The sequence below is a fragment of the Polypterus senegalus genome, chromosome 16 (assembly GCF_016835505.1).
Source record: "Polypterus senegalus isolate Bchr_013 chromosome 16, ASM1683550v1, whole genome shotgun sequence".
NCBI lineage: Eukaryota > Metazoa > Chordata > Cladistia > Polypteriformes > Polypteridae > Polypterus > Polypterus senegalus.
Window position 1 is genome coordinate 89,240,691 of NC_053169.1, and position 27,920 is coordinate 89,268,610.

General features: G+C 43.5%; 2 protein-coding genes across 6 annotated transcripts in view; one reads left to right on the top strand and one right to left on the bottom strand.

Annotated features, from left to right (window-relative positions):
• Positions 1-27,920, bottom strand: part of abcg8 (ATP-binding cassette, sub-family G (WHITE), member 8) — a 43,210-nt gene that overhangs the window by 12,438 nt on the left and 2,852 nt on the right. Inside the window, exons 1-5 of one of the 4 annotated variants that reach the window (XM_039738179.1) lie at positions 18,745-18,893; positions 18,586-18,640; positions 18,103-18,251; positions 8,052-8,122; positions 5,841-6,062 (exon numbers count right to left, since the gene is read on the bottom strand). In XM_039738179.1, the coding sequence (XP_039594113.1) occupies positions 5,841-5,885 (45 nt within the window). In that variant the 5' untranslated portion in view covers positions 5,886-6,062; positions 8,052-8,122; positions 18,103-18,251; positions 18,586-18,640; positions 18,745-18,893. Of the gene's footprint in view, positions 1-5,840; positions 6,063-8,051; positions 8,123-18,102; positions 18,252-18,585; positions 18,894-27,920 lie in introns of those variants that run through there. The other 3 variants (XM_039738182.1, XM_039738184.1, XM_039738180.1) reach the window with 3 other exon arrangements.
• abcg5 (ATP-binding cassette, sub-family G (WHITE), member 5) lies at positions 49-27,557 on the top strand. 2 transcript variants are annotated; one of them, XM_039738186.1, is made up of 13 exons: positions 49-203; positions 6,435-6,556; positions 6,646-6,782; positions 9,722-9,820; positions 10,267-10,399; positions 18,815-18,954; positions 19,049-19,166; positions 19,745-19,970; positions 22,769-22,974; positions 23,128-23,266; positions 24,579-24,764; positions 26,003-26,115; positions 26,205-27,555. In XM_039738186.1, exons 1-13 carry the CDS (start codon positions 76-78, stop codon positions 26,399-26,401), a joined length of 1,944 nt encoding a protein of 647 aa, XP_039594120.1. In that variant the 5' UTR covers positions 49-75; the 3' UTR covers positions 26,402-27,555. The 2 variants fall into 2 exon arrangements, with proteins under 2 accessions (XP_039594120.1, XP_039594119.1); XM_039738185.1 differs by lacking the exons at positions 18,815-18,954; positions 19,049-19,166 and having other exon boundaries at positions 19,757-19,970; positions 26,205-27,557.

Below are 27,920 nucleotides of genomic sequence, written 5' to 3' on the forward strand. Positions count from 1 at the left end.
GTTCTACCCGATAAGCAGCGCCGCAGCGCCAACAGGAGCTTCAGAGCAAAGAGTGGCACAGTAAGCTCCTGCAACATGGACGGCTCAAGCACCCCCAAGGACCTGGAGCTCCGCAGTAAGAGAGAGTGGCGCGGTCATCCGGGGACGGCGGGGAGTCGGCCCTCCTGCAGCCTGAGCGTCAGCCGCGTGTCCTACTCGGTGAGGTGAGTGCCAGGGGGCTGGGAATCGGGGAAGGGCTTGTCTGTGTGCTTTTATGAGGTGGTGGGCTGCGAGTGACCACTAGGGAGCTGCCATGATGGCCAGGCGAGCCGAGTTGCCACATCGCTGCTTCTGTGTGAGGCAGCCTTGACCGGCACTGCGCCCAGATTGTCAGTTTGGCCAAGTGGGGCGTCACATTGCTATGACTTGTGTTCATGTTGTCTCACCGAGGGTCTTCAGACTCCCCCTCTCCTGCGTCATCTTGCTTTTGATCCCTGATGCTGGACAACAGGACATCAGTGACATTTGCTGCCCCTTCACGACCCTCGTCATCGTCCTCAGATGCTCCATGTCAGGGGTAGGCAGACCCGCAGAAGCGTAATGGCTGCCGTTTTGGGTGAATGAGATACGTGACCCTGCCAGTTCCAGATCTTATTGAATGGCGTGGCTGTTTAGTGTTCTCATTCTGCCATGCCAGGTCCTTCTTAGATCGCAGAGGTTTTTCTTTCCACGGTTCTCGTCCAAATGATTTGCATCCTGAAGTTGATTAGTAATTCTCAGCACTTCACTCATTTTGCTTTCTTTTAAATATTTTAATGAATCGGAGAGTTCGTGATGAACACACACAGTTGTATGTAAGATGGAGAACTGCTGGCTCCCTTGTCATCGTACTGTAAATGAGGAGCATTCAAAACCAGCGACCACAATAAGCGAGACAAACAAAATGAAGCTTGAGGAGCAGCAGCTTTAACGGCAGTAAGAGAAGACGTCTCATCAGGAAACTGGACTGGAACAAAAACCTGCGGCCCCCCAAAGTCCGACTTGAAGGTGACCTGACATTCTTGTTGTTGAGCTTCGCTGTAAGGCTCTTTGTGTGACCCCTCTGTCACCTCACTTGTGATGCCCTGCCACACCAGGTGCCATAGTGACATTCCAGTTCACTGCCACCCAAACTGCCCTCTTGGCTTGTAGCTGGGCTCCCTGACCTGTCGTCTCACTATTTTCTTGCGTCCGCACTGCCGCTGGTGGCTTTTTCTGATCACTCTTGATGTGACTGCTCACTCCTATCATCTAGCTGCCCACTGGCGCACCACAAGGAACAGTCTGGCCACCTTGTTCTGATCCCCCCCTGGATATCACGGACTGAAAGTGTTTCACCGGGTCAGGCCACTTGCAGAAATTCTCAGATGGTTCCGGGCTGATGGGGTCTGGAGGAGGAGACAGAGGAGAGGAGTCCAGTGGAGGACCTCGTGAAGTGCAAAGAGAACCTCAGCATCAGTAAAACCAAAGAACTGCTTATGGACTTTCATCACACCAAAGAGATTCCATGCCCGGTCACAATTCAGGGGGTGGATTTGGATGTGGAGGTGGTGATTCACTACAACTTCTTGGGGGTCCCCACCAATCTGTCCATTTACATGTACATGATAAGGAGAGTAACTCGGTTAAGGAAGAAACCGCCGTTCACACCGTCGAGTACACCTATGGAGTTCTGCTTTGGCAAAACACTCTGACGTCATCACTGGCCAACGTGAATCTGAAAACGAGTAACGACATCTGTGATGATTCTCTCGTGTTTTATACGGGTGAGCCACATTTCTCAAGGTCATTGCGTGAGGTAGAGGCAGCCGAGTGGGTTGGGGTGGTAGTCCTTTGATAGGCGATCCCGTGTAGTTTTCAGTTGGCCACATGCCTTGGTCAGGAACTCACCATTCTGTTGTGTGCTTCAAAAACAGCGAATCCATCATCATTACACAACACTCCTTCCAAACTCACTTCAGCATTCCTCCTAATAATGACTTCCCAAATCTGAAAAACAATTCTTCAGTGGGTGGCTAAATTTAGACAGACAAGTACAACATTGAACAGAAAATATCCAGGCCGTCCTCGGACTGTACAAATGAACGCCTGAAAACACCCAAGCTGTAAGGGCATCAATTTTGCTGTCTCCTAGACATTCAGAGCACAAACCTGCTTCTGCCTCAGGCATTTCCAACACGTCTTTGAGGAGGATTTTTCATGAGGACCTTAATTTCCATCCATACAAAATTATGGTAATGCAGGAACTCTGTGAAGACCACAGAGTTGTGTGCGAACATTCTGCAAACCGTTCAAGATGCCATCGTCATGTGCGGAGACGAGGCACATTTCCATTTGAATGGTTGTGTAAATAAGCAAAACTTTTGCTATTGGTGTAAAACCAACCCTCGTGAAGTTCATCCGAGACCCCTGCACAGTGAGAGTGTAACAGTTTTGTATGCCATTTCAGAATTTGCCATTCTAGGCCCTTACTTTTTTGAGGAGGGGGCAGCAATGGTCACTTCAGAATGCTACATTGAAATCCTAGAGAACTGGAAGAAACGGATGTGCTGGATGTCTGGTTTGAACAGCGCGGAGCAACAGCTCATACGGCGCGGAGATCCATACAAGGTTTATGGGTGATGTTTCTGGGGAAGCTGATCTCCCTGCGTGGCCTTCACGTTCGCCTGATCTCACTCAGTGTGATTTCTTCTTGTGGGGCTATCTCAAGTCGATGGTACACACAATGACGCTGTTCGCCACAAAATCTCCGCTATTCTCCTTGAAATGGCCGAACGAGTCATGCGAGCGTTCAGAAATCGTCTCGAAATGCGTCGCTAATGATGGCCACCACCTTGAAGACATCGTCTTTAAAACACAGTGAAAAAAAAATCGATTTTGTACACCCTTTCTTGTGTCGTAATGAAATGTATTTGATCGTGTAGCGTTTTCGTAGAATAAACCTTTGAAATGTGGGTACTTCTTTCTGGCTCGCCCTGCTTAGCCCCCTCATGTGCTGTGAAGTAAATATCATCCATCCCTTTGCACATCCTCGACCAGAGCCACCGGTGATTCGCGGCCTGAAGACCTGATCTCACTCTTTCTAAATATCAGCTGTACATCAAACAGTAGGATGAAAGCTAAACTGATATTCTATTAACAGCTTTTCGTTCTCCAGATTGCGTGCCGCACACTGTTTTCTCTTTGGCTGTGTAACTGAGCCCTGCAAAGGAGCGTCAAACCAGTAAGTGTGCGGCTCACCTTACACACAGCACAACGCAGATACTTCAATGAAGTAAGTAATGTGCTGGTAATTGGACTACAATATGGCACATTACGTTTAACGTGTTACCCTCCACCAGTGCTGCTCCTGAGATTAGCACAGAACAACACAACATCGAACGATTTCTGAAATATTGATACAGATTATTTCAACCAGGAGTTGGAATAATGAAATCGCCCGAACGTTTTCCTTAGGAAATTTATCTTTGAGGATGCTTCTAATCGTGGCTGCCGACAGCCAGGTGAAAAGAGTGCAAAGGGCACACACAGACTACAAACTCCTTAACTGTAACCCGGTTATGGGTTTACATGGCCACCTAACTGCAACCTACATGCGTTCTCAGAGGCCAATAACCTGATTTCTCGAACCAGAATAAAGGATTACATGGCATTTTAGAAACCAGGCTTCTGTTAATCACCGGGTTATTAAAGTGCAAACATGAACACTCCATGAACAACTGGACTGGTTTCATAACATGGAGGAACCATATAGCAAAGTGCAGAGCTGACTCTTCTTTCATAGCAGACTGTGCTCCTTTAATGTGGGGAGTGACCTCCCTTATATCTTCTACAAGTCCATGATGGCCAGATATTCTATACTGTGGTGTGCTGGGCTGGTAACATCACTTCAGGAGAAGCCAAGCAAAGCAAAACTATTTCAAAATCAGATATGGGACCCACTCTCGACCTGCTAGATATAGCAGTGAAACAGAGAAGGAAGACACAACTGAGTGCCGTTATGACCAAAGCTGCACATCCTCTCTGTGACACAGCAACACCGAGGACTTTCAGCCAGTCGATCATTCAACAAAAGTGCGTCAATGGTGACTTCTCTCTTATCATCGGCCAAGTCAGAAATGTTCTTCTTTTTGTCATTTTTTGTGTGTGTTTGACGGGTGGTGGTTGTTTGTTATAATAAGTCTTGAGCTGTTGCAAAAAACTACATTTCCCTATTGAACAAATAAAAATCTATCTGTCTGTCTTATATATAGTGCCTTACATATCACTCTATCTAAGTATGAAAAAATATGAGGTTAACACAGAAAAACACATCACCAATTCAAGCTTTATGAATAATCAATTCGCCACCAATAATTGTTTTGGTAAAGCCATACTCGGTGTAATCCTCCTTCCATTTTATTTTTCCGCCACTAGCCATGATTAAATGAACGGTAAAAAGTAAGCGCAGCGAGGGTGACTTATTCAGGCAGGCAGGCGACTGTTCAATAGCTCGAATTTGGATATAAGTAGCTTCTATTTAGTCGCCAGAAATATCTTTGGTAGGAATGGAAGTTGAATTTAGTCTTTAAATTTCTATGGTAAAGAAAAAGTTATGCAATGATGACTAAATTTCACTATATAAAGTCAAAAGTTTTATATATAAAGTCATTCCCGAATATATAAAGTCAAACCTTGATTATATAAAGTCAGTGTCGGAATAAATAAAGTCAAAACTTGAATATATAAAGTCAATACTTGTTTCTGAATATACTGTATATATATATAGATAGATAGATAGATAGATAGATAGAGATAGATAGAGATATATATATATATATATATATATATATATATATAGAGAGAGAGAGAGAGAGATATGACAGCAACACTCATATCAATGACAGAACAATTACATTGACAATCATGTTACGTTATTTTTTAAAATGTTTTCTTTTTCATAACTTCTTTTACACACTACTTCTTCATGGCCTTGGTATTCTATATATATATATATATATATATATATATATATATATATATATATATATATATATATGTATATATATATATATATATATATATATATATATATATATATATATATATATATATATGATAGCAACACTCATCACTCACAACAGTGACAAAACAATTACATCAACAATCATGTTATGTTATTTTCAAAATGTTTCCTTTTCTTTTTCATTACTTCTTTAACACACTACTTCTCCGCTGCGAAGCGCGGGTATTTTGCTAGTCTATTATATAGTGCCTTACATATCTATCTTATATACAGTGCCTTACATATATAGCTATTATATAGTGCCTTACATATCTACCTATCTATCTATCTTATATACAGTGCCTTACATATCTAGCTATTATATAGTGCCTTACATATCTATCCTGCCTACTATACTAAAATTAAACCCATCTATCTAACAGTTGCTATGCTATACTGTATATCTACTTCAACCCTTTATATGACTTCTCTGTTCTTTTCCGAGTGCCACTGCTGGCTCCTTGTGATCTCATCTCAGCTCTTTACGTGACTCATGGAGATGTGACCGCTCCGCCATACCAGGTTGTAATACTGCTTTCAAATAACTAAACCAAAGACACAATGATTTTTCACTACCATCTCTGGAGCAGCGACAAGAACATCGTTTCCCTACTGATCTCACAATACATGAAAAATTACAAATGACGATAAATGAAAAAATATGAATATATAAACAGAAAAACAATACAAGTCCAAATAACTGTTTACAACCCCTCCCAAAACGTGTCCCAAATAGACCAATAAATACACTAAAATAATAACAAACCATAACCCTTACAGATTTATGAATGATGACAGAGAGCTTCTCCAAACTGATCAGCATAGCTTGAATGGCCTACTGGCAGATGTCTTCAGACCGTGTCCAAGCCCCCTCTATAAATCACAGATTTTAGGCTCTCCAGGATGTCCTGAACAATGAGGAGGCCATCAGAGTTGAGTCTCACATCTCCTGTTCTTCCAGTAAATTGCTTTGCTCCAATTTTCTCTCATTTCACACATCCTGTTGGAAGAGTGATACTCAGAAAAGCTCATCTCTTCCTATCCTCGACTACTTCCATTGGACCCTCTTTTAGATTATTTAGCCTGCAACACCCAGACCCTGAATTCTTACTGACTTGGAAAAGGACAAAGGACGCAGACACTCCTGACTCTAAGCTCTTCCTCTTTATTCTGTCTTCTCCTATCTTCTACCTCCACACTCCTCTATAATCAGGAGATGGCTGACATCTCTGTCAGTGGTCACCAGGTCTCATTTCCACTTCATCCTCACTCCTTTCTGTTACTGGTTTTGATTCTGACTCGGCATATGTGGCCGTACGTCCACCCATAATGACCTGCTTAATGACTAATGCTTTTTTGCTACTGTTTGCAGTGACCGGGTTGGACCCTGGTGGGATTTGCCTTCTTATCGTAAGAAATGGACCCGACAAATCCTCAAAGAGGTTTCATTCTATGTAGAAAGTGGACAAATCATGGGCATTTTGGGAAATTCTGGTAAGAATGAGCACTAACGTGAACCAACAAACTTGAGGAGGTCCTTGGCGTGTATTGTGTAAGAACATTGTCATGTTGTCATAATGCAGGCTCGGGGAAGACCACCCTCCTGGACGCCATCTCCGGGCGGATTGGAAATGCTGGGAATCTCCTCGGTGACGTGTATGTGAACGGTCAGAAGTTGAAGAGGGAGCATTTCCAGGACTGTTTCTCCTATGTTCTGCAGGTTTGATCGACAGAATGAGGACTTCACAATGGCAAATGTTGAAAATGAGAGCCTCTCTATGGCATTAATATTTAGCAATATAGCTAGGAATATAAAGTAATGTGGGGAGAGGACCTGAATGTGGTTATCCCTGCGGGTGTCCCTTTGCCACATCTTCTAACAATTCAGAACCATAGAGATTAGGTTTTCTGAAGTGCACTCAGGGCTTATAGTCAGGGAAACACGATGGACTTTACAGACAACCATCCATCCATTATCCAACCTGCTATATCCTAACTACAGGGTCACGGGGGTCTGCTGGAGCCAAACCCAGCCAACACAGGGCAGGAAACTAACCCCGGGCAGGGCACCAGCCCACCACAGGGCACCCACACCCACACACCAAGCGCACACACTAGGGACAATTTCAGATCGCCAATGCACCTAACCTGCTTGTCGTTGGACTGTGGGAGGAAACCCACGCAGACACGGGGAGAACTCCATGCAGGAAGTGAACCCAGGTCTCCTTACTGCGAGGCAGCAGCGCCATCACTGCGCCACCGTGCCGCCCCCTTTACAAACATAATATGTCTAATAAAGTGAAGTACGCCGTTAGAAGACTCACTGTATAATATACAGTAGGTATTTAAGAATGACTGTCATGGAGGGAGAAGTGGATTCTACAGGTGGGCCGGCTGTGGGAACAGGCCTCTGCTAGAAGAAATCAGACAGATAACTCCAAGAAGATGCTAGAGAAAGGCTTACAGCCATAAGAAGAATAAGAAGGGTCGCCGTGCTTACTGACCGTCTGGTTCAGTCGGGGTATCTGTGCCTTCAGGTGGTCACCACATTAAAGTAGCCAGACTCTGATACACAGCATGTTAATGTTCAAGTGGTTCTGGGGAGTCAGGACAGGTTGGGGTCCATGCACTGGTACAGCGCGTTACCACACCCGCCACACGACGAACAGGTCATGTGATGTAAACATGGAAACAGATGCATTCACAGTGATGGGATCTACCGTATTGTCAAGGGGTTTGTGAGGCTTGTCAAGTCTACTCCTGCACCTTCATTAACACACACACACACACACACACAGAGATCCTACTCACACAGTTACCGTACATATGGGGGATGCCCTACTGCTGGTCACTCTGTGGTATTCCTCATAATTGTGTAACAGTAAGCCTGTGACTTCTCAGTACCCCACAGAGGGGCTCACTGTCACCAGCACTAACCAATGAGCTGCTGTCCCCGAGACACACCCCCTTTTGTTTACATGCCACTTACCAGCTAATGGGGTCTTAACTTCTGCCGCACTTGTTCTTCTATTGAGGTGCGACCTCTCAGCCTTGATATCCCTGCAGAACGAATAAATGGCAATTACCCCGTGCAGCACCAAGAGCCCTAATATTTACTTCAGTCACTCAAGATATAAAGGCAAAGCACAGAAATGTAAAAGCAATGTGATATTTATTACAATATCTATATATAAAAATACCAATGCAAGAAAGTAAAATAGACAGTAAGATTGTAGCGGTTCGGTGCTGCTCAGATTCACACCGTCATAGGGACGGTGATTTTATTTTTGGTGGGGATTCCAGGAACGCACCCAGTCTTGGCCTGACCCACACTCACTCACAGACAGAGACACGAAATCCAATAAATGAAATAAATGAATGAATGAATAATAATAATAAATAATAATAATATATTACATGGAAAGTGAATATAAACTACCAATAATCAGATAACCCTCCCCTTCCCCTATGGTGATAACAAATGCAACACACAACAATAAACACCTACGACACAAGTTTGTCCTACCGATAATAAAGTGTTTTGTCTTGAGATGCGTGGAGCGCTCCCTCCGACGAAGACGATGCAGACGGGCACGAAACAAAACTGAAATCCAATACAACAGTAATGCTGGACAACCACATAATATCGTCACAGGCAAATGGCGACAGTGCTGACAAACAAACAACGGGGCTCCTCTCTCTGTTTAGATGGCTCTCTTTCAAAGTTCCCGCCAGCCCTTCTTGTCCCCAGCAGCCCCCTGTGCCCATTGCAGATGTCCAATCAGTGCAATACCCGCGGGGCAGCTGAGAATTGTAGTCCATTAAGAAGACAGACAGCAAAAGTCTGCATGTGGTCTTAGAAAAGCTTACTGAAAATTAGCGATGTCAAGGGTGGATGTTGGCCTGGGCGGCCTCTTAATTTAGCAACAAGTGCGACGCGTGTTTATGTTCTCCAGCGTCCAACCAACACGATCTTTCATTTCTCTCTCCAACATGTCTTGGTCTCTGATTGAGCTCCTTATGCCGTTCTGCTCCTTCTCCTTATCATTAGTTATGTTGAAATTCCAAGTGAGGGATGCAGGACAAGTGACATTACACATATTTGACTGGCTATCAGTCATTGTGATGGACGGCTCGTATTCTGTACGTATGCACGTTACTGTTAAATTTCAAACTGACTGGAACAGCTGCAGCCCTCCACACATCTGCACTGCCCTCCCATTCCCAAGTTATAAACTTCCTCAAACAGCTTTTGATTCCGTGGCAGCCACATTGTTTTTTGTTCCTCTACCATTAAGATATAAACTGACTGAATTAAAGTTATAAAATTCTGGTACACTACAGGAAGAACGTAGGAGAGACAACAATGTTAAAGAGACTCACAGCTCATCTTGGTTCATTTGAGCAAAATTAAAATGTAAAATAAGCAATTTGTAGTTTCCACACTCATGCTGATTTTACACCCCAGGACGTCTACTAACAATAGTCGTGAAGTGACATAGAAGTGGACAGCGGAATTCTGTGGGGACCCCCCTGTTAAGTTGGTGGTCCTGACAGGCCTAACTGGGCTACGCTGTCCGCTTACAAACCCCTCCTATGTGTGGCACCATGGGACTTACTTATGCTCTCCCTCTCCCCTTCTCTCGTTCTTCACTCCAGAGTGATAATCTGCTCTGCTACTTGACCGTCCAGGAAACGCTGACCTACACTGCCCGGCTGGCACTTCAGAAACACTCCGTGGAGTCCATCCGCAAGAAGGTAATGCGGCCGTTCACTAAGTTGGCCTTCGTCACTCTTGCCTTTTTTTTCCCCCCCGAGATTTGAAGTGACAATCATTGAGAGGCAAGATGGAATAATCATCTATAGGGTGGTCCAGATCTAATTATGCAATTTTCATTACGCTATAATTTATTAAGTTTATTACATAGAAAATCACTGGAAACATCCCGGACCATCGAGAAGCGTGCGAACTGACGACATGAAGAATTGTCTTCGCGCCGAACTGGAATTGTCCCCGCATAAACCAAAGTCATCCAGATGATCTGGATCTGCATAATTAGATCTGGACCACCCTGTAGCTTCCCCTCTCCTGTAACTTGATTATCCCTGGGGTGCTGTGTCTGCCCACTCCTCATTGTCCAACTGCAGTTCACAGCCCTGGTGAAAGGCTTCTCCACACTGAGTGTTGTGTGTTGTGTGGGCAGGTGGACTCCGTGATGGCTGAACTTAGCCTGAGCCACGTGGCGGGGACTGTGATTGGCGGACGCGTCTTCTCCGGAATTTCTGGTGGCGAACGACGGCGCGTCTCTATTGCTGCTCAGCTGCTTCAGGATCCAAGTATGTGATACGACTGTGTTCTCCGATGTTAACTTCTTTTTGTTTTCAGAAGGTTGGCCTTACAGTCAATATACTGTAGGGTTTGTCACCTGGGAAAAGGTTAATGGGCTCTAAACACACGTGCTGTCCAATCACGTGAAAAAAGTTGCAAGCAGGAGCACCAGCAATGGCCTCCCAAAGTAATACTGAAAAGTAACGCTGCATAGGATTTACCAAACATCTGGAATATTATTAAATGGGGGTCTCTTATAAATGAAGTTACTTCTGTTGGTATTAAGCAATTCAAAAATTCAATTGTCATCAGTATAGTATATATGTGAGGAAATAACCGGCCTGTCTTAGTATTACCGAACAGCAGTAGTGAAAGCTCAGCTCTCCGAGTATTGTGAACGACCACCATCGTTACAGCGATGAGCACAGAACCCTACAGAAAAAGAAAAGGCTGCCATCAGGAGATAACTGCTAACCCGGGAGTCTCTTACCGATGAGGAGTCTGCTGTAAAAATCACACGTCGCATTCAGCAGCCCAACGTAGGACGGAAAGTATCCCACTTGGGGCTGCGTCTTTTTCCTCAAATAAACAGCCGCTGTCTTAAGATTATAGGACAGTAGCCTAGCCTCACGTAAGACCACTGAAGTGGGGTCTCCCATGCCAATAAAGCACCAATAGTTATCAAAAAGGATTACTTACAGAAACGAACACAACTCACTCAAAAGGAGTTAGCGCTGCAAAGTCAAATGGTGTTAGTGCACCAAACCTTCACTCTAAGTCACGGGTGTCGAACTCCAGTCCTGGAGGGCCGCAGTGGCTGCAGGTTTTCATTCGAATTATCTTCTTCATTAGTGAGCCAGTTTTGCTGCCCATCAACTTGTTTCACCTTCATTTTAATTAACTCTTTGAAGGCTGAATATTTTCTCCAAAAAAACTCTGTTTTCTGAAAAGCACACCAAGCAATGGTTTCACACATAAGTCAACAATAAATGTCTTTTGCTATGTGCTGCGACTGCTATTGGTGCTTGTTCGTCGTGTTTGGCGGCAGTGGCTGCGTTGGGAACACCTCGATGGTCAGCAGGAATGCACGGTGGGCCAGCTGCCTGGCTGTCTTTGCACGGATGGCGGTTGCAGTGTGATGCAGAATGGTTTGTACCTCTTGTCATCATAAGTGGAGGTCCTCCCAGGCAAACGCTGCTGTAGGTGCATCACCTACACTAAGGTGTTCACCACCACAATCAGCTAGGGACCGATCAGATGATGCTGGTACCTTACTTTCATTTTTGATCTCCATCTCCAGATCACTTACGTCAAACTCGGAGTCCAACAAGTCAGAGTCCTATTCAATGAAATTACGTAAAACATCCATGGAGTATCTTGCTTTGGTCTTTCGCCAGATGTTGGTGACAATGTAGAGGTTGTTTGCTCTTCGCTACTCATGCACGCGTAGGGAATCGAGGGTTAAATCAACAATGCTATGTAACTTTCCTTCTAGCAAAGAAAGAACGTAAGGGTGACTTTTGTTGCAGTTTACAGCCGATTACCGTCCTCTACTCCTGAATTTTGACAAAAGTCGACATCAGCCCTGAAAGAGTTAACTTGACTCAGACCCCTTAGCTGTTTCTTTTTCTTTAATTAGCAGCCAAACAATAATGAGACACAAAACGAGCCGCCACGTGATCAGCTCACCTTTGTCCGTCACACAATATCTGAAAATAAAGAGAGGTGAAGGTCTCAATACGGCTGATCTCTCAGGTCACCAACACACCTTGATGGTGGTCTTAGGAAAAATGGGAAATCAACAGTTCTGGAAATGTCTGCTGTGGCAGAATGAGAGCAGCAACAAGCTGTGGAGTTAAATAACGAGTTTAATTAACAGCAAGAATCGGCTTCTCATTAAGAAAGGGATTGCACTGAAATTGGTTGGAGTTTCAAGCCTTAATTTAGCTGGTCAACTGTCGGCTCGTTTCACATTTCATTTCTCTTTGGCTGTCATTTAATGAAGAAACAAATCAATTCCTGCGGTGGGCTGGCACCCTGCCCGGGGTTTGTTCCTGCCTTGTGCCCTGTGTTGGCTGGGATTGGCTCCAGCAGACCCCTGTGACCCTGTGTTAGGATATAGCGGGTTGGACGATGACTGACAACTCGATTCAGAGTACCGAATCTTTAAAAACAGGGCTATTAAAATGAAGGGAAAAGAATTGAATTTGCAGTGAAGTCTGGTCACTGATTAGGAAAAGGCCACCAGGCCTGGAGTTCGACACCCCTGCTCTAAGTATTAATAAATGAGGGTCACACAAGCAACGTGTTCTGTGTTGATTGGCACATACAAGTAAGAATTTCAATGTACACCTGATAACAACCACAAAAACTTACAGTGCTGGTCCACCACTCATGTACACCATCAAGGGCCGTCTGGGTATCACTAATTAAATTAAATTGGGAACAACAGTGGCTGTGGGATTCAAACGGAGGACCCTGAATCTGTGGGGCACTCTGTACAGTGTTATAAAAAGTATTCACCCGCCTGGACGTTATCACAATTTAATGTCAAAAGGAAAACAAATCTTTGCAAAGTGGCCCAAATTAATTACAAATATACAAAATGCACCATAACTGATCACACAAATACTTTGCTTACTTAAATCGCCATATTGATTTACAGTGGTAACAGTCGGGCAGGAGCAGAGCTGTGCCCGCTGGCAGGGTTGGTGCTGTGTGTGACACTGTTGATAGTGGACTTGTAGACGCTGTAGGACTCTGGATTAATTCCTTGTGGGATGTATTTGATTTTTCTAATCTTAAAGTAATACGCTACATGTAGCTCCCATTCTAAAATGGTATGTGGGTTAGGAAAGGGCAAGGTGGTATCACGACGAGCGTTATCATGAAATTCTGCTTGATGCACGATGGTCTTAAACTAAGTAGACCAGTTAGTGGATGATGACGTGTGATGTTTGTCACTTAAATACACACCTGACAGGCAGGGGGCTCGGCCCTTGTGGTTTTACTGAACAGCAGCAGCGTCAGGCAGTTGGAGTTGACCCAACATAACTCTCTCCCAATCACTGAAAAGGACATTCATATGGAAATAAGGACTGACTGAAGCAAAATGACAAAAAAGCTGTATGTTACATAAACGTTCTTCCTTGTTGTTGATACGGAAGTCAGACCTCATAGTGTTGAAGCAGATTAGGCAGCATGGGGACCCTCAGCCCTGAAGAAGACACTCAGAGTCTCAGGGCAGGCAGCAGAATCAAGAATTATCATATGGCGCACATACAGACTCACTTCAGATGGGAAATGAGCGAGTAGCCATAGGTGTCTCTTATATTTATTATCATACAAGTCATTATTCATCTTCATCTGACTCAAGATTCTTTATTTGTCACATGCATAATTATACAGGACAACACGCAATGAAATGCAACAAGTTTTCACATACCCCTTGGGGTCAGAGAGCACGGTCAGCCATTGTACGGCCAGGTGAAGGGCCTTGCTCAAGGGCCCAGCAGAGTAGGATCTCTTTTGGCAGTGATGGGGATTCGAACCAGCAATCTTCTGGATACCAGCACAGATCCTTAGCCTCATTCCTCTGCTCCAGTTCTGCCTCTATTTAATTCTACCATTATTTCTCAGCTGAGGGGGTGTCAAACCCCTCTCTGTCCAACATGTCTGTCTGACAAGGACTATTCTTACTCCTCACTAGCTTGGCACTTGCTGTCTTTATTTACAGCCAAAGAGTTCACATTCCCTCTCTATGCCAGGGGCCCATCCTTTTCCAGCTGTCCTGCACGACTGACCTTTGGCTTATGAACTATTGTTAGTTTCTAGCTCATACAGAATAATTAAAAATATGTAGGAATAAATCGTTTAACTCCTAACTCTTACATCTTAATGCTTAGTAAAATATAGAGTCTACTTTTCTCTTGTGCTTATAATACTTTTCTAATACGTAGAGATTACCAATTTTAAGAATACCGGGGGCTTTGCCCCCTGCTCGCTTCGCTCGTCCACCCCCTCCCGGGCATGCTATGCTCCAGCCACTTGACATCTCTGCCGCTTGCGTTGGGGAGGATATGAGGGAAGGGACAGGAGTGTGGTGTGGAACTAACCCTGAGGAGATGCGGTCTGATCATCTGCTGTCTTGCTGCTGCTGCCGAGCTGTGCGTCGATCATTTAAAAGCCTGTACAGATGCTGTCCTTTTGCCACTTTGCGTCTCTGCCACTTGCGCTATATGGAGGAGGAGGGGGGTTCTGAACACTTGCTAAGGAGATGTGGTCTGATCAGCTGCTGTCTTTCTGCTCCTGCTGCCGAGCTGAGTGTTCTGCTTGTCACACTGCGCGTCGATCATTTAAAAGCCTGTAAAGCAGCTGTCCTGTTGTCTCGCCGGACGTTAAAGTGTCTCTCACGGGACTTCAAATTGTCTTCCAAGAAGATCAATTATCGTCTCCTTCCAAGCCTTCCAAAATTTTCTTTTATAATAAAGAGATATTTTTCTATAATAGAACTGATTATCGAGATTAAATACTGCAGTGTAATGCTTATCAATGAACGAGGGTCTCCTACACCCAAATCCACCGATCTCTTTGTATTACTAAGCAATAGCTAGTCACAGAAATGAAAGTTAAATATAGAATGAGAAACAGAGCTTTTTCTAAAAATAAAATGCAACTTTTTATCTTTACTAAAAAAAAAAACAAGATTCCTATAGAAATAAAAGTTCTACTCTGTGCAAAAACATTCAAATTGAATTCATTAAATAACAGAGCACTGCAAGATAGGAGTACAACACCACTACCTAAACACCAACACACTACAGTATAAAGATGACACTGTTACTGAGGGTTAGTGTCACCAGTGACAGGTCACCCAGGGTCCTCTCATGGACAGGCTGGCAGCAAACTCAGGGCTTGGGAGGCAGAAAGCAGCAGCTGAGCCAGTGGAGCGAAAGGAGACCCCCATGTTCAGCTAACAAGCGGCCTGTCACCATATTCAGAGTTAGAGGCGATGCAGTAGGAGGTAATCCGTTGTGTAATCTAATTACAGTATCAGTTACAAAGCAATGGAACGCGTCATAGTTTAAGTTCTCACCATCACAGGACATTTACTGACTTAACTGCGATCTCATTACTTGTGTTACACGTGTTTCTATGTAAATAAAGTGTAAATGTTGTAAATGTTCTTCTCACATAACATTTGAGGAGGCGAGTGTGGCTGCTCAGTCTGTATCTCCTGCCTGAATTGCCCTGTTTAATGTTCTCCACGCCGGTGTTACAATTGTACAACACCAGAGATGGGTGTTACTTTAGGACATTATAAAGTACTGTAGTTTATTTTACTTTGCAAATATATTGAGATCAACTTTTTATTGACTAAGTATTCAAGATTTTGAGTCTCACTTTAAAAGATGATGTCTAAACACTAGTAACGCTCAGCCCACTGTTTACCAACACACGTATGTACCATGTCCTGAGGAATTATCAACAGATGAGCTTGGAGGGATTGTGCTTTAATTACAATAAACTTGTCCATTCCCCATTAAAGTGTCCTCCAAGCTGCTGCTACTTAATTTATTTGAATTTCAACAACATTTCAGGTCATAAGTTTTCAATAAAGACCAAGACGAAGGTTCTAGCCCCCTTAGTTTGTGAGTAATCAAACTACAAATTTACAGACCTTAGTATTTTATATATAAAATAAAATATATATGATGTGTGACAATTTAATTCTTGGAATGGCCGTGTAGTGTCTCCTGTGACGTAACTGTATCGAAATCACATGAGTACTCGTGTTTGAACATGTTTGAACTAATTCATGTATAAATTGCATGCTGATAAGAGTCAATTGTTAGTTAGCTATTGGGAAGGTAATAGATATCTGCGTGTTCACTTTGGTGTAAAAATAGGTGGTAGAAATTTACAACAACATACGGGTATTAATATTAAAGTTTGTGTGAAAATACGCAAATGCACTACTGAAACGTTACAAACTGTTGCAAGTGGCGTATGGTCAAGATGCTATGAAAAAGTCGAGTGTGTCCTGAGTGGCATAAGAGGTTCAAAGATGGGTGAGAAGATGTGATAACAATGACGGACGTCAATACGTATTGAAAATGAGTTCCAGGCCTGCTTCTAGAAATGGGAACGCCATTTAAGTCAGTGTATAGATGCACAAGGGGAGTACACTGAAGGCGACAGTAGCCACCAGTATACAGTTCCACATGTATGTTTTTTAAAGGTGCATTCTGGGAATTAAATTGGCACACTTTGTGTGTGTGTGTGTGTTGTGTGTATATATATATATATATATATATATATATATATATATGTGTGTGTATATATGCAGCAGTGAAGCAGAATACCACGGGAGAGGCACTTTACAAAACTGCTCAGTTAAATGGTGTGTAAAAGAGGTCAGAGCCGACTAGACTTCCTTAGAAGGTTGGCATCCTTCAACATCTGCAATAAGATGCTGCAGATGTTCTACCAGACGGTTGTGGTGAGCGCCCTCTTCTACATGGTGGTGAGCTGGGGAGGCAGCATAAAGAAGAGGGACGCCTCACACCTGGACAAACTGGTGAGGACGGCAGGCTCTATTGTAGGCACGGAGCTGGACAGTCTGACATCCGTGGCAGAGTGATGGGCGCTGAGCAGACTCCTGTCAATCATGGAGAATCCACTGCATCCACTGAACAGGATCATCTCCAGACAGAGGAGCAGCTTCAGCGACAGACTGGTGTCACCATCCTGATCCACTGACAGACTGAGGAGACCCCACACTATGCGACTCTTCAATTCCACTCGGGGGGGTAAACGTTATCATTATACAAAGTTATTGTCTGTTATACCTTCATTGTTATCACTCTTTAATTTAATATTTTTTTATCAGTATACTGCTGTTAGAGTATGGGAATTTCCCCTTGGGATTAATAAAGTGTCTATCTATCTACTGGAACAGCTGCTGGACAGTGTGCTTTGACATACCCGCAAAGCCATCAACTTCCTGTACACTGTACGTGTCCTGAACGCACCAACCCCTTATCTGCCAATCATTCATGTCTGTCATGTGACTCATTTTTCACAGGGAGAACCAAAACCACTCGTCACTGCAGAAACCCCATAGCACACAACACAGCTATTTGTACAACGGTACTCCCACTCTGTTGGTGTCTCAAGTACGTAGGTATGTATCACCTCTTACACAGACAGGGACTCATTTTTCGGTCTGGTGAGCTTACACTCACGCTACGAGGGTCTTTTCTGCTGTCCCAGTCCCTGCCATGGAAAAACAATCTCACCGTGTGCTGCTGCTGCCACCACCCTGCTTCACTGTCGGAATTTTATTGTCCAGGTGATGAGTAGTGCTTGGTTTCCTCCAGACATTATGTCTGAACTGAGGCCAAACGGTTCAGTCTTGTTTCTTATCGTCTGCGAGGGCTTTGGGTTGGTGTCTCAAGTACTGTATGTATCACCTCTTACACAGACGGGGACTCATTTTTCGGTCTGGTGAGCTTACACCTACGCTACGAGGGTCTTTTCTGCCGTCTGTGCTGTTTTCGGTATTATTAAAGCTTACTGAAAATGCTCACGAAAGAACACAGGTTTTTCTGTCAAAGTTATTCACCACTTTTAGTATTTCTGAAAGGGGGCAATCTCAATAAAATAAAAGACCCCCAACAAGGATGTTCGATACACGTAAAGCACATACCTGCCTTATAAATGAGTGAAAAGGGAAGCCACGACAAGTGTTGTAAACAAAATGACCATGTAGATGTCACTTAGTGATACAGTATCACCAATTAACTGCATCCTGTAGCCAAAAAAGGTGCCGTACTCTGAAAAAAGATCCAAAATCTCCTAAAAAAAAAAGGACAAAGTCAGGTTAGCAGAGGTGGACATGTAATCTGTCTGAACAGCATGTCGCCACAGCAGCACAGGAAATGAACACACTGCGCGGTGAGTGGCATCGAGAGTGTGACAGCATGGCAGCAAATTCACAAGATGCCTAGCAGAAACAAAAAAAAAAGACACTTTGGAGGGGATTTGCAGAAAGGTAAAACTGTGCAAACATCATCTTGTAAATTTACAAAGGCGTCTTTGAAATTGCTAAATGGCGTTTGAAAAACCTTCTGTGTTTTATGGCCTGCTGAAAGGAAAGGGTTTATACTGTCAGGGGATTTATTATCCTTACCAAGCTGGCAGCCGAGGGGCTCTGATTGAGACGGCCGTGTTCCCGTCGAGTGGCTCTAGATGAAGTGAAAAAGGAATTATCAAAACAATTTTAATTGTCTTTGTCAGTTTCAAATATAATCCTTTAATTATTTTTAAATTGGAAACGACTTATCAGCACCTTTGCAGAGCCGGCAGGTGTTGCTCTCTCTGCTCCCGAGTGACCCCTGTGTCCCTTCTTCTCTCTGCAGAGCTCATTTTACTGGATGAGCCGACCACAGGCCTGGACAGCATGACGGCCAATCAGATTGTGGTCCTGCTTTCGGAGTTGGCCCAAAAAGATCGGATTGTCATCGTCTCCATCCACCAGCCCAGATCCGAGCTGTTCAGAGTAAGGACCAGCTGGGGCTTCGTAGGGTCAGATGTTCAAAGGTTTTGGTGGGTTTTGATGCTGGACTGTCCAACGACTCTTGTGCTCTCCTTAGGTCTTTAATCAGATTGCCATCATGAGCTGCGGTGAACTAGTGTTTTGTGGCCAGCCGGAGGAAATGGTTAACTTTTTCAGTAGCTGCGGGTATGAGTGTCCGGAGTATTGCAACCCCTTGATTTGTATGGTAAGCTGACTGGGCCTTTCACTCACTCATAGCGACTTCTAGGGCGCTCTGTCAGACTGAAACCTTAATTCTGCTAGTAAAGAGAGGTACGGACTCACCAAAGCAAACCAGTAGACAGATCACTGGATGGCCTGGCTCCACAGGCCACTAGGCAGAACGCTCGATTATCTGTTCCACTTTGGAATGCATGGAGATTTACCAGAGATTTCTCTGGTGGAGCATTCCGAAGTGGAAAATGACCCAAACAAGAGCTGCAGCCAGCTGGTCAAATATGAAAACTGGGCACACATCCACACCTTCAAAATGAAGCTCATTAACATGAACTGGCTCCAAACCCAGAAGCTGGCCCTCACAGCATCCCCTACATCTCCTCCGATTCCCATCATATCCCTGTGCACATCCCAGTCCCACATTCTGATTCCTAGTACTTCCTGGTACACAATCTCATTTTGAGCAATGAATGCCAGGGTGTTCCAGTGGGTCCGCAGACTGACAGGTACCACCATGCTTTGTGTCCTTTGACCGCTGATAGTTGGTTTATCAGACTCTCCTAATCACACGTCTTAATCTCTTTCACAGTGGACCTCACTTCAGTTGACACGAGGAGCACAGAGCGAGAGGTCGAGACCTTTGACCGAGTCAAGGCCATCCGGTGTGCCTATGAGGAGTCCGACATTTACCAGCGCATGCTGGACAACATCGAGGGAGCACGGCAGCAGAGGGAGCGACATCCTGTCCCCTTCAAAAGCAAAGAATCTCCCAGCGACCTGTGCAAATTGTTGGTCCTGCTCAGGTAACCTCTAGTAGACATAACCTCAATGGTGGTAGGACATCTACTTTTGAGCTCAGTTTCACCCTGCTCTTCATTTGGAGTGACAGAAAATACCAAATCTTGAGCATAAAGAACCCCAGGGTGGTTTTCTAAAGTTTCACCCAATGTACAACACAAAGTCAGAGGTCATTGAAATCTTCAACAGATTTGCAAGTGGAGAAACGATAGATGGCAGCCCAGGTTATGGAGATGCTTGTACTGCCTTTGGCAGACTGCATGGCTTTTTGGGGTCAGCAGAAGGAAGCCACTTTTATATTTGAGTGGTTCTTCCAAGATGTTGGGTGGCTGCTGTTCCTGGGGATGAACAAATACAGAAGCTTTACAAAGCAGTCAGACCCTTTCACTGCCATCACATTTTGTCATGTTGCAGCCTTGTGCGAAAATCGTTACATTTTCCCCACATTAAGCAACACTCAATACCTCAGAATGACAAAATGAAAAACGGGATTTTAGATATTTGTGCTATTTCCCCTTGTATCTGTGAATTTCCCCTTGGGATTAATAAAGTATCTATCTATCTCTATCTATTTTTTAAAAAAACAAAAATCTAAAATATTGCATTTAAACAAGTATTCAGACTGTAAGAGCCAATCTTAGAAAGTTAATGCTTTAAGTTAAACTCAAATTAGTGTTTGCTTAATTGGAATAGAATAGAATTTTCTCTCATAGCTATAGTTGTGCTTGAAAGTTTGTGAACCCTTTAGAATTTTCTATATTTCTGCATAAATGTGACCTAAAACATCATCAGATGTTCACTCAAGTCCTAAAAGTAGATAAAGAGAAACCAGTTAAACAAATGAGACAAAAATATTATACTTGGTCATTTATTTATTAAGGAAAATGATTGAATATTACATATTTGTGAGTGGCAAAAGTATGTGAACCTTTGCTTTCAGTATCTGGTGTGACCCCCAATAACTACAACTAAACGTTTTCGGTAACTTCTGATCATTCCTGCACACCGGCTTGGAGGAATTTTAGCCCATTCCTCCATACAGAACAGCTTCAACTCTGGGATGTTGGTGGGTTTCCTCACATGAACTGCTCACTTCAGGTCCTTCCACAACATTTCCATTGGATCAAGGTCAGGACTTTGACTTGGCCATTCCAAATAACTTTATTCTTCTTTAACCATTCTTTGGTAGAACGACTTGTGTGCTTAGGGTCGTTGTCTTGCTGCATGACCCACCTTCTCTTGAGATTCAGTTCAGATGTCCTGACATTTTCCTTTAGAATTCTCTGATATAATTCAGAATTCATTGTTCCATCAATGAAGGCAAGCTGTCCTGGCCCAGATGCAGCAAAACAGGCCCAAACCATGATACTACCACCACCATGTTTCACAGATGGGATGAGGTTCTTATGCTGGAATGCAGTGTTTTCCTTTCTCCAAACATAACGCTTTTCATTTAAACCAAAAAGTTCTATTTTGGTCTCATCCGTCCACAAAACATTCTTCCAATAGCCTTCTGGTTTGTCCACGTGATCTTTAGCAAACTGCAGACGAGCAGCAATGTTTTTGGAGAGCAGTGGCTTTCTCCTTGCAACCCTGCCATGCACACCATTGTTGTTCAGTGTTCTCCTGATGGTGGACTCATGAACATGAACATTAGCCAATGTGAGAGAGGCCTTCAGTTGCTTAGAAGTTACCCTGGGGTCCTTTGTGACCTCACCGACTATTACACGCCTTGCTCTTGGAGTGATCTTTGTTGGTCGACCACTCCTGGGAGGGTAACAATGGTCTTGAATTTCCTCCATTTGTACACAATCTGTCTGACTGTGGATTGGTGGAGTCCAAACTCTTTAGAGATGGTTTTGTAACCTTTTCCAGCCTGATGAGCATCAACAACTCTTTTTGTGAGGTCCTCAGAAATCTCCTTTGTTCGTGCCATGATACACTTCCACAAACATGTGTTGTGAAGAGCAGACTTTGATAGATCCTGTTCTTTAAATAACACAGGGTGCCCACTCACACCTGATTGGCATCCCATTGACTGAAAACACCGACTCGAATTTCACCTTCAAACTAACTGATCATCCGTGAGGTTCACATACTTTTGCCACTCACAAATATGTAATATTCAATCATTTTCCTTAATAAATAAATGACCAAGTATAATATTTTTGTCTCATTTGTTTAACTGGTTTCTCTTTATCTACTTTTAGGACTTGAGTGAAAATCTGATGATGTTTTAGGTCATATTTATGCAGAAATATAGACAATTCTAAAGGGTTCACAAACGTTCAAGCACCACTGTATAGATTATGGTATAACCTTAACTCCCTGTAAGTTAATATGAGATAGAACCGTCTTGGCTATATCAGTAATACGGTGTGTGTCTTGCAATTCGTCTCATTGCCCGCTGGACTGTTAGACCCATTCACAGTTTGTAAATGGGACAGGCATGCAGTTTTCTGAATATTTAGAAGTGGTTTGACTCTATGAGCAAACTTACAGAAATGAACATGATAACAGTCATAAGTGGAATTTTACCAACTTTTTCTCTATTTTTGTGTGAACTGCTTTACCTTGATTTTTTACTAAAGCTTTTAAAACGAAGATATTATGTCTGGGGAATCATTTCAACGTGTCAAGGTATTGCCAGAATCCCATGAAGCAAACTAAAGCTGCAGAACTTTGGTAATTTTGAGCAAACGCAGCTACAGAGACCCTTTATTGTGCGTCAGCTTTGAAGTGGTGGTCCACTCTACATGTCGTAGGCCATGTTTTTGACTTTTGTTTTGTTGTCTGTGTACAGGCGAAACACAAAGAACCTGTTAAGGAACCGGATTGGCATCCTGATGCGTCTCTTCCAGAACCTGATCTTTGGGCTCTTCATAGCATTCTTTCTCATGAAACTACACGAGGATGTTTTGAAAGGTGCTATACAAGACCGAATCGGTGTCATCTACCAGACCATGGGGGGCACACCATACACAGGGATGTTGAATGCAGTGGCTTTGTGTAAGTTCATCCTTTTTCTTTTAGTTTCCTCGTAGCACCTGAAGTAAGGGCATTACCTACTGCTGTACACCAGATTTTGCGGTCTTCCCTCCGCTTCCTTGAATTTATCAGTTGCACAGCAGGCAATGACAGCTTTTCCCTTCTGTTTTACAGTCCCAGCACTGAGGGCAATCAGTGATCAGGAAAGTGCCGATGGCCTGTATGAGAAATGGCACATGTTGCTGGCCTACATCATCCACATTCTGCCGCTCAGTATCATTAGTGTGGTCTTCTTCACCACTTTCTTATACTGGTAAGAGCAACTCCCAGTACTTGCTCCTAAAACTTAGCATACGAGGGGGTTCCAAAAAATAACTGGAATTGAAAAAAAAAAAATGTTAATAATTTTTACTTACTGAAACTTTAGTCTCCTTCAAAGTACTCTCCATGTGAATGACTGCACTTCTCTCACCGGTTTTCCCGCTGGTGGAAACATTTTTGGAATCGCTGAAGAGGAACGTCGTCCAAAGCCGGGAGCAATTTTTCTTTGTCTTCCTCCACGGTACAAAAATGCTTTCCTTTCATATGTAGTAACAAGAAAAAGTCGCACAGAGCAAAGATCAGGCAAGTAGGGAAGGTGGCAAGAACTCCAAGATAGACAAATTAGTTTAGAAATCTCTTCAATAGTCCGACGACAATCTTCGTAAATTGCACTGCAAACTTTTTCAAGATTTTCGTTATTCCTAATTGTGGACGGTTGGCCAGATTTTGGTTGGTCTTTAGCTGACATTTCTCCTCGTTTGAAACATTAAAACCCCTTGTAGACCTGTGTTTTACTTAAGGCTTCCTTTTTAAAGATCAGTTACAAGCATCACTACAGTTTCAGAAGCTGTTTTCCCGAAGAGAGAACAAAATTTAAAACGCAGACTCGCTGTTCTTTATGATGACCCAACACAAAAATCGCAGAACATGTTTAATAAGCACCAAGAAAAACACGGAATGCCGTACGGACAATACACAGCAATGCCATTTGGCAGACTGCCGCAGAATACTGCAAGTACGCTACGCCTAGCAACTAAGTCCATATTGCGTGCCAGGCACACAGTCCAGTTATTTTTGGGTACCCCCTCGTACACGGAAGACTGGGTGTGTAAGTCTGGCTGACTAGGTGACGGGGACCTCTAGACAGCCTGTAACCCTTTGTGACCTCAATATAATGAGGTGAATGAAATTTCTAACAGCCTGGCAACACCAGGGACTCTCTCAAAAACCATTTGACGGGGTATCTTAAATTATTGCTGCTGCCTCACAGCTCTAGTTTTGGGTTCAAATCTCGACCTGGCCATGCTCTATGTGGATGGATGGTAGACTAACAAGCAATGGGCTGGGGTTGTGAATTCAGCCCTGTGGAGGCCTTGTCCTACACCAGCTCCCAACAATGAGACCGATTTCATCAACTTTTGGAAAACGATGGAGGATCCACAGCATAAATGTGTGGACCGATGGCCTAAATAGCCAGTTGTAGGTGTCTAAGTGACGCTGTCTGTAAGACTATGCGATGGTGGGATGTTTTAGGTTGTTTTCTGTGCCCTGACTATTTCTTTGAATGTGTTATTTCCCTGCAGGACGGTGGGTATGTTCCCAGATTTGATCCGGTTCATCTGCTATACTGCAGTGGTTCTGGTACCCCATGTCGTAGGAGAACTGCTAGCTCTAGTTCTGCTAGGGATCATTCAAAACCCAAATATTGTCAACAGTGCCGTTGCCCTGTTCAACATTGCTGGTATTCTGGTAGGCTCTGGATTTCTTAGGTAAGTGAATATTTCAAAATCATCTCGCAATGATAATAGGGAGACATTAATTTTGGCTGGAAGGAGAGCAAAGCTGGGATGGCCGACAATGGAGAAATTCAACTGAGAGTGATCAGATGTCTAAAAAATTAAAAACTTATCTGGAGATGAAAGAAGGGTGTGGGTTACCAGCAAGAGATGAACATCTCTGCCAATAAGAATTGTACAGTAAGACATTAATTTTGGTTCGAATTGACATGAAGTGGGCAGTATGAGCTAAACTGGAAGTGACCAGATGTTTAAGAGCATCTGAAGACGATAAGTTACCATGGAAATGAATGGTGATGAACATCTAAAGTTAACATATTTGTAATTGTGAAGTGAGATATTAACTTTGAAATGACAAGGCAGTATGAGGAGAGCTAAGCTGGGAGTGACCAGGTGGTTAATAAGACTGACTACAGTGACAATGGGCTAAAAAGAGAGGTGCATTGGGTGCTTGAAAGTGAAAAGTGTATTAGGTTTGATAGGAGGTCAGCATGTTAAACACAGAGCTGGGAGTGACCATGAGGTTCATTCATACATCCATGTAAAGTGATCAGGACTTGGGGAGACAACGGGAGTGGGCGGGAAGAGGGCACTAAGAGAGCAACCAAAAACAACCAAGCTTGAAGGGACAAGGCAGTGGAAAGTCAAACTGTAAATGGCTAAGCTGGTCATGATCAGAATGTTAACACGTGTAAGCTCAGCTAGGAGTGTGCAGGTGTAGAACACATGAGGAGTGTTATGTAAGCAGATGAAGAGGTTAACCTATGAGGGGTGAAGCTGGGAGTGAACAGGAGGATAACATACAAGTGTGTAAAACACAGCAGGAGTGACCAGGGGTCAGCATGTGAGGGGCGGTATATGGAATGACCAGACTGTTAACATGCGAGAAGTGTTGCAAGGGTTGAACAGAAGAGAAGGGAGAAGTGAGCCCAGGAGTGAACAAGAGGTTAATAAATGATGAGCACGGCTCAGGGTGACCAAGGAGATGACACGTGCAGAAAACTGCTAGAAGTGAGTAGGAAATGTGCACAAAAAAGTGTCAGCGTGGAGCAAGAGGAACAGGGAGTGATGAGGACTGAATAAAAGAGGCCACATCTTACGTCGTAAACTACGCGATTTTTGTGCCCAGACATTAGTAACGCAGCTCTGTATTGAGACATCTGCTACTACAGTAGACTGCCAATGGTGATGTTTTCCATCTCTCGTTACAGAAGCTCACAGGAGATGCCCGAACTTTTCCAGTGGCTCAGTTACCTGACTTTTCAGAAATATGGTTGTGAGCTGCTGGTTGTCACAGAGTTCTATGGGCTAAACTTTACTTGCGGTGAGTAAGAAATCGCCTCTGTTGGCTCTGCCTGTGCTGAGATTGTAACAGTTAGGAAACAAAGCCAAAGAACGTGTGCTTCTCCACAGGAGAAAAACCCAGCAACCCAGGCACAGGTGTCCACCCCTGTATCTTCAGCAATGGCATCCAGTTCATAGAGGACGGGTACCCAGGTGCAGTTTCACGGTATACTCTGGATTTCCTCATGCTGTACGCCTTTCTGCCTGCACTTGTTATCTTGGGGATCATCAGTTTCAGCATTCGAGACTACATTGCTCATCGCTAACAAAGAGGACAGCATTAAGAGTCTCCGAATTTCAAATGCAAGTCAAAGAAGCCGTGAATGACCAGTACTGAGGACTGGAAGGCACAAATAATGAGAAAAACAAATCTGCCACCAAGAACAACTCTGCCTTGTGGACAAAGCTTCTAGCTGCCTTAGGACACAAACACAAGTCTCAGCATTGTCAGAATCCTGCAAGACACCATGGATGTCACTCGCTGTGACTCACAGTAACCAGCAGGCAGCTCCTCATTCTTATTTCAGCAACTAAATTTGTGTATGATGCAGAAATATTAAACATATTCATAATAAAATTAGTACAATGTTTTGTAATGCTATCTTGCACCACCTATGAGGTTTTCTTTGCAAAATGAAATGTTTAATTTCAAATACATACAGTATACTTGAGAGTTTGAGTGTTTCATTCACCCTTCCTATTTTTTCAAGTGTGGGTTAAAGAGTTCAGACCAAGACAGCGTGTTAAGTAACCACAGGCTGCGGCTCTACCATACGTGGAGCCATGTGGTCTTCTTAACATATAAAGTGCCTGGAAAAAGTGTTCAAAATTATTTATTTTACAGAACAATGCAGTAAATTGTGAATGGTTTAGGTGAGCATAAAGTTTATTATGTAATTTTACAAGTGCTCAATATGGCCTCCCGCAGCTGTACGGGCAACATCAATGCAACGGTCAAATTCATCCCATTCTCGATTGTCACTGTACTCGCTGCTCTTTCAATGTGATTTCTGGAGATCATCCAGTGTTGTTAGGAGTGGTGGCACATAAACAGAATCCTTACCGTACCCCCACAAAAAAAAAAAATTCACATAACGTGAGATCTGGTGATCTTGGGGGCCGGAAGTGGGAAGTTGCCAAATTGTGGGCTCCTTTACGGCCAATCCAGTGACGAGGGAGCTCGTTCTTGTTGAGAAATGCGCAGACTGAGGGCAGCCATCTTGTGGCGACAGCCACAAACTCTCTGACCCCGTCTTTCAATTGGTACGTGATTGGTGCGCAGGTGCCTCACGGTTGGAAAAATATTTCACTTTGAAATTGGATTAATCTTTTTAAATCATCCTGCATTAAAGGAACAATGTTTTTTCAGCTGATCTATAAAACAATGTACATCATATCATATCAAAAGGAACAAATGAAAAATCGATTACATTAACTTTCTAAAAAAGAAACATCAACATTCTGAGATTGAAAACGTATTCATGCCCTTTGTACATATTAGACTAACTTTGCGCACGTGTCGTGTATTACTTTACCAACTCACCCAGTCTGTTGATGGCCTGGAAATGGGTGAATCACCAGTTCTCAATGACTTTATCAGGATTAATACGCGTTCTGTCATCGAGGTTCAACACTATGGTAGATAAACCCATAATGAAGAGAAACGAGCATTCAAAAAAGTCAGGAATACAATTCTAGGGAAACCTACATCTGGGATAGGATAACAGACTGAACACACCTCAGATCACACAGCAGTCCGTCATACAGAAGTGGGCAAAATCGGAA